This window comes from Exophiala aquamarina, assembly GCF_000709125.1.
Source record: "Exophiala aquamarina CBS 119918 chromosome Unknown aczIA-supercont1.11, whole genome shotgun sequence".
Classification (NCBI taxonomy): domain Eukaryota; kingdom Fungi; phylum Ascomycota; class Eurotiomycetes; order Chaetothyriales; family Herpotrichiellaceae; genus Exophiala; species Exophiala aquamarina.
In genome coordinates this window covers 1,077,570-1,083,569 of record NW_013550577.1, presented here as the reverse complement: position 1 = coordinate 1,083,569, position 6,000 = coordinate 1,077,570, and the positions used below count along the sequence as shown (strand labels likewise).

The 6,000-nt window shown below is 48.3% G+C and overlaps 3 protein-coding genes across 3 annotated transcripts; 1 reads left to right on the top strand and 2 right to left on the bottom strand.

Moving 5' to 3' along the window:
- Positions 1 to 904: 904 nt before the first annotated feature.
- On the top strand, positions 905 to 2,539 carry A1O9_10020 (uncharacterized protein; the record flags this gene model as incomplete). The annotated part of the gene is made up of 5 exons (XM_013401360.1): positions 905 to 1,218; positions 1,282 to 1,456; positions 1,513 to 1,646; positions 1,697 to 2,317; positions 2,374 to 2,539. The coding sequence occupies 5 exons, from the start codon at positions 905 to 907 to the stop codon at positions 2,537 to 2,539; spliced, it is 1,410 nt and encodes a 469-aa protein (XP_013256814.1).
- Positions 2,540 to 3,044: 505 nt separating this feature from the next.
- A1O9_10019 (uncharacterized protein) lies at positions 3,045 to 4,103 on the bottom strand (the record flags this gene model as incomplete). Its single annotated transcript, XM_013401359.1, has 5 exons — positions 3,045 to 3,333; positions 3,393 to 3,692; positions 3,740 to 3,834; positions 3,883 to 3,972; positions 4,026 to 4,103. 5 exons carry the CDS (start codon positions 4,101 to 4,103, stop codon positions 3,045 to 3,047), a joined length of 852 nt encoding a protein of 283 aa, XP_013256813.1.
- A 34-nt stretch (positions 4,104 to 4,137) lies between these two features.
- A1O9_10018 (uncharacterized protein) lies at positions 4,138 to 5,078 on the bottom strand (the record flags this gene model as incomplete). The annotated part of the gene is made up of 2 exons (XM_013401358.1): positions 4,138 to 4,922; positions 4,973 to 5,078. 2 exons carry the CDS (start codon positions 5,076 to 5,078, stop codon positions 4,138 to 4,140), a joined length of 891 nt encoding a protein of 296 aa, XP_013256812.1.
- Between the last annotated feature and the right edge of the window lie 922 nt (positions 5,079 to 6,000).

Genomic DNA, 6,000 nt, shown 5'->3' with positions numbered 1-6,000 from the left:
GACACTTCGTGTCGATACTCCACGTCTTTTTAGCTTAATCGCTAGGGGCTATGGCATCCGCTCTGACAACAGTACTTAGGTACGAGCCTAGCGAGCCTACAGCACTTAGGCTAAGCCCAGCGAGCCTACAGGAATTAAGGTTTGCCCTGCAAGCTCATGATAAGCATCTATTGCAGCCCAGCGCTGCGAGCCCACGGTAGCCCAGGGCTTGCTGGGCTGCCCGGTCCAAAATATAGATGAATATAGTCCGATAATTAAATATTCTCTTTATTATCCTAGTTAATACTCTTATATCTACTCTATTAAGGAATCCTACCTTAGTTAGAACTACTTATAGCTCGGATTATAATAGATAGATACTATAGTAGTTAAATTAGCTCCTATTAAAACCCTTATAACGAGTTATCTAACCTAATTCGTTATATAGCCTAATTAAATATTTCCTTTATTATCCTAGTTAATACTCTTATATCTACTCTATTAAGGAATCCTACCTTAGCTAGAACTACTTGTAGCTCGCATTATAATATACTACTCCGTATAAGATATCGGCCCTAGAATCTAGCTTTTCGATCTCCTCGACTTACCATATAGAGATTAGCGTCGCCTCCGTTGAATCGCGCGTCAATCCTTCCGAGGCCCTTAGCCTCTCTAGAAATCTAGCAGTTGTTAGCGAGTCTTAGATAAGTGATAGATAGCGCGGAATGTTACTTCGTATGGACTTCAATAGTCCTATCTCCATCTCCTCAACTTTCTAAAACGGGACAATTTCCAATCTCCATCATCAGAACAATAAATGCCACCCGAGATCTCTCGATTTCCAAGCCATGCTTCTGTTACCTGAAGTGCAAGCTTGCTAGAAAGCAGTGTGTGTTCTGAACATAAATTCAACTACAGTACCATCATGCTGATGCTCGTTTTCGCCTCGTCATTATACGTGATCTTTATCGTCACCAGGGCCGTGCAAACATATCGGACGCAAGTGCCTGGACCCTGGTACAACCACTTCACCACCATCGTCCTCAAGTACCATGAATTCACAAAAAATCGTCGGGTGTGGATTCACGAGCTGCACCGGCAATATGGACCGGTGGTCCGCCTGTCTCCCAACGAAGTTTCCTTTGCCAACTTGGAGGGCGTGAAAGAAATCTACCAGAGTGGTGGTAGCGGATACGACAAGACCGAGTTCTACGATTTGTTCAAGCAATACAACCATCGGTAAATTCAACGGGTCCCCAGTTTCTCGGTCATCCCGAGAACGTGCTGACTTGCAATCCCAAGGACGATGTTCTCGACCCTGAATCGACATGAACATTCCCAGCGGAAGAAACTCTTCGCCGAGAAATATGCGATGACGAATGTCATCAATTCTCAGATTGTGGAAGGTTTTCAACAACGCACGGCCAGTGTCATGAAGAAGTGTGAAGCGTCTTTGGGCAATGCCCTGGATGTCTATGTACGTCTGCTGGGCGCTCCCTCAAAGAATCCATCTTTACTAAATGAACACGGAAGGTTTTACTACACTGTTATGCGCTAGATTGCGCGTCTCATTTTCTCCTGAACCCTGGTGGCACTGACACCCTGAACGACCCGGAAGATTTCAAATTGATGCAGGAGCTCTCGTATCATGACAGTCTTAAACGTGAGTGAGGCCATCCCGAGTCCTGAATATCATGTTGATCCGTGATGCAGAGAGATGGATACAATATTACTGGCCTCTTCTGGACAAGGTCAACACATTCTTCAGCCCAAAAGCCATCCCCCTATCCAAAGATTATGTACTTGACCACGCCGAAAACACCAAACCTGAGCATTCATCTCTTCTACACAAGCTTCGATCCAAATCATCGCAGCTAAGCGTCGTCCAGATAGCAGCAGAATGCATGGACCACATGGCCGCCGGCATCGACACCACAGGAGATGGACTCTGCTTTCTCATGCACGAGCTGTCCTTACCTCGCTCTCGGGTATTCCAGAATCGGCTGCATGAGGAAATTGTCCAGAATCCGGACCTCAAGCTCAACGATTTGCCCTACCTGGATGCTGTAATTACGGAGGCCTTGAGGCTATTCCCACCCATCCCCATGAGTCTACCACGATACGTGCCTCGAGAAGGCAGCATCATCAGTGGCTACGAGCTACCCGGAGGGTCCATTGTCAGCTGCCAGGCTTACTCGTTGCACCTCCTAGACGAAAACGTGTTTCCCAACGCTGAAAAATTCCTACCAGAACGCTGGTTGGAGAAAGAAGGCGAGGTGGAGCGAAACCGCCTCTTTTTTGCTTTTGCTTCGGGTGGTAGAGGGTGCATCGGGAAGAAGTAGGTTGACAACTGTGTTTCGAGCATGACATTAGATCACTGACGTTTTTCTACAGCTTAGCACAGGTCGAGATGAAGACGTTGCTTCGTGGTGTATATGGACGATATGCCACCACCGTGGCACCGGAGATGAAAGCCGATATGTCGATCGATGATCAGATCATCGCCTCGAGACCGAAGGATCAGACTTGTCTCTTGAATTTTGAGGTTGTTGGGGAGTAGCCGAAGTGAAGACAGCGGGCATTCGCTGAACGAACAACAGCCTGGCAGCTTCACCAACTGTCCTATCAGAAGCAACGAAGATTGCACTGAGGTCTGAGAATCCAGTGGAGCAGAGAGCCATTATTTTGCTATCTAGTGATTGATACATGCAGCGAAAAGCACAACTCCCTCAAAAAAAGTCTGACCAGTACAAATAAGCACCCGACACACATACCTGATGTGAACAACTTTTTGTGACCTATTCATATTGATGCCGTGGGTTACATATGGTTGAGCCTTCCATATGATATGTTCCGGGTATTCATATCCTCCGACATATCCATATCTTGTGTTGAATATTTCAAGTGTGACTTGATGTTGGTTTGGTATGGGCATATTCCTGCATATGCGTGAAGCAAGAATGAACAAAACAAAAAGTGGTTGTGCCTGCAGACCAAGAACCGGATGCACACCAAAACATGAGAAGGATGGGGATGCTCTCAGTGGTCTTCACAAATGGTGAGCCTTACTTGCTGGACTGTGGAGTGCCAGTATAGTTTTCCTTGCCACTTGGAGGCTCCACACGAATAGCAACCTTGTTGGGGCTTGGGGTTTTGGCCTTCTTCGCGTCCACATTAACTGGAACGATGGGAGCAGCAGTGTTGATCTTCGCATCGACGAAGGATTGGGAAGTCGGGGCCGCTGGGTTATTCTTGGGAACGGCCGTGGTGTTGGTGATTGACTGCAGACCGCCTTGCATTGGCCAAGCTGAAGTTCGGGCTGTGTGAACTGTCTTGTTGGCACCTGGCATGTCACTGGAGAGAAGTATGTTAGAGGCTGTAGATGCAATGTCAAGCAGCTATGCTGAACTTACACTGGAGAGACTGACGTCGCAGGGGTGAATCCGTTGCTAGCTCCAGCTGGGGACTGGTAGCTTGCTGGGCTGATGTGATTGTTGACATTTTGCAGACGAGTCAGAGTTGGGGAAGGAGTATGTTCAACTGAATAGCTGTACTCGCGACTACGCCAATTGCGACGTTCTTGACTTTGCTGTTTGAGCTGCTTCTGAGCCTTGGTGTCGGCAAAGCGAAGGAAGAGTTTGATACCATCATGGTCAGTGAGCACGCTGTGATACTCCTTGATGACACGCTCTGCAATCTCTCGAGTCTCGAATCTGAACGAGTTAACATCAACATCATAGTACTGAGAGTAGCAACCTACCTCGCAAAGCCAACTTCTTTGCTGACACCTGATGGAGCGTCCCGACAAATTTTGGTTGAGACTGCATGGAAAGGCAGAAAGTGCTTGGCCAAATCCTATGTGATGTCAGAGTTTGTGAGACAAGCAAGAGATGGGGAGCAGACTGATTCATTCCAATCGATCGGCACTCCAGTGCAGTAAATATTGGTAGAATTGCGATCCTCAAGGTCTTTGAGACGAGAGTTGCGAGATTTCTAACCAAGTCAGTGAGATGCTGGCAGATGGACAGATGGAGTGCATGACTAACCTGGGCATAGCTAGCCTGGAATCCAAGATGGAAGAAGCCTCGAATACAATTCTCTGCAGCAGCTGGGGAGTAGTACATGACGAAACCAAACCTAGGTTACATTAGTGGACATTCATGGCTTGTCAGATCGTTGGTAGACTTGCCCCTTGCATTTGCCTGTGTCCTGTTCGATGATGGCTTTGCAAGACTCGATCTCACCAAAGCGGGATGCCCAACTTTCGAGATCTTCATCTGTGGTATCGGGCATGAAACCACGTATGTAGACATTGGTGATCCCTTCCGGGTTCTGGAGGCACTTAGCAAGGCTGAGTTCTTCTTGGTTGGTCCAGAGGGCTGGGACAGCACGAGGAAGAGGGGGCTCTCGAGAGACAAGTTCGTCAAGATTGACCATCTCATAAGACTTGTTGTCCTGGCATTTCATTGGCTGAATGGGACCAGCAATGTAGTGCTGTCCATTCAACGCTGCTGGTAGGTATGGCGATCCAGTGTAGTAGTCTGGTTGGCCTGTCATGGCAGCAGCCTGATTGTGAGAAGCGTTCTCTTCGTTGGAGGACCAAGAACCACGACGTGAGGGATCAAACCCGGCAACGTTGGCTGACATCCCATAAGGCCAGGGTGCAAGAGAAGAACCGGCCATGGTAGTATTTCCAATGAAGCTTGGGAACATTCCGCTGGGGACGTAGGGCAGGTGTGCAGAAACCTCTCCAGTAGAGGATTGATTTGGACCATAAAAGCCTGTGAGTGGCACGGTCTGTCCTGAGGGGAGCATCATGAGGGGGCTGTTGTATCCTTGACGGTTGACAGCACCCAGCTCACTTTCGAAGTTGTTGGAGGGAGACAAGGTAGCCTTGAGGTTCTGCATGTTGCCGAGCGGAGGGGGATTGGATAGATTCAAGCCTGTGAGAGATTAAATTGTGTCATGGACAGAGATGAATGCAAGGTTGTACCTGTGTTGAATTGGTGATAAGTAGAGCCGGTATATGCAAGTCTGTTCTGAGGATAGCCAGTGTACGTGTTGCTGGTGGCAGGTTGAATGGAAGGCTTTTCAGACATGGTCCCTGGAGCAACCTCTGGTGTCAGTAATGGAAATAGTGATGAAGGAGAGCTCCTAGGAGGCAAACCTCTTAATCAAGTAACAACAAGAGACCCTGTTGCCAAAAGGAGATGGTTGCTGAGACACTGAGGGTAGAAGAATGGGCGAACCCGATGAATAGAGCAGCAATGAGAATTGTACAATGAGCGAGCCAAGATGTAGTGCAGGATGGATGATAAAGGAGGAGGGCTAACAGCGGGAGAGGGTGAAGCAAAGCTGTAGCAGATGACTATGTGAGCTGTGAGGATGGGAGGGAAAAGAGGAAACAAGAACGAGGGCGAGAGGAGTAGAGAGGTAGAAAAGAAGGCAGGCATCCTCCCATCGAGGAAGGTGCTGGTCCTGGTGGTTGCTGCCTTTCAACGGCAAGAGCGAGGATTGACAATAGCGACGGCGGGACCAGAAAGAGATGGAAGGAGAAGCATGAATAAGGGCAATGGCGACGGCGGCAAGCACTGAGCACCTACATACCCACGCCGAATTGCGCTTTGTTCGCCATCGAGGCGGACGTGCCATTATGTGATTCTGAAGCATCATCAATACCACAATGTCGGAAAGTGTAGCATGTCGAATAGATTGACACGTCTCATGTTGGTGCAAAGATGCCTCTCTGATTGTGGTGGAGGTGTATGTCAATAGTAACGCGGGTCTGCTTGGTGAAGGTTAGCGATGTAATCTAACATGATTCACATTGCATATTTAGTGACAAGCCGGCCAGTTTCCGTGAGTAATGGTTTTTTTCTTGCTACAAGATTCTCAGCTCAGAGTCATCAGTAGTGAAGACAGAACGTGAAGTCAGTGGCAGTTTTGCAGGCCGTGGCTGCTCAGCTGTATCCATCATGAGTGTCTGCGCTCCAACGTAGCATAAGGCCGCTATTTCGGCGG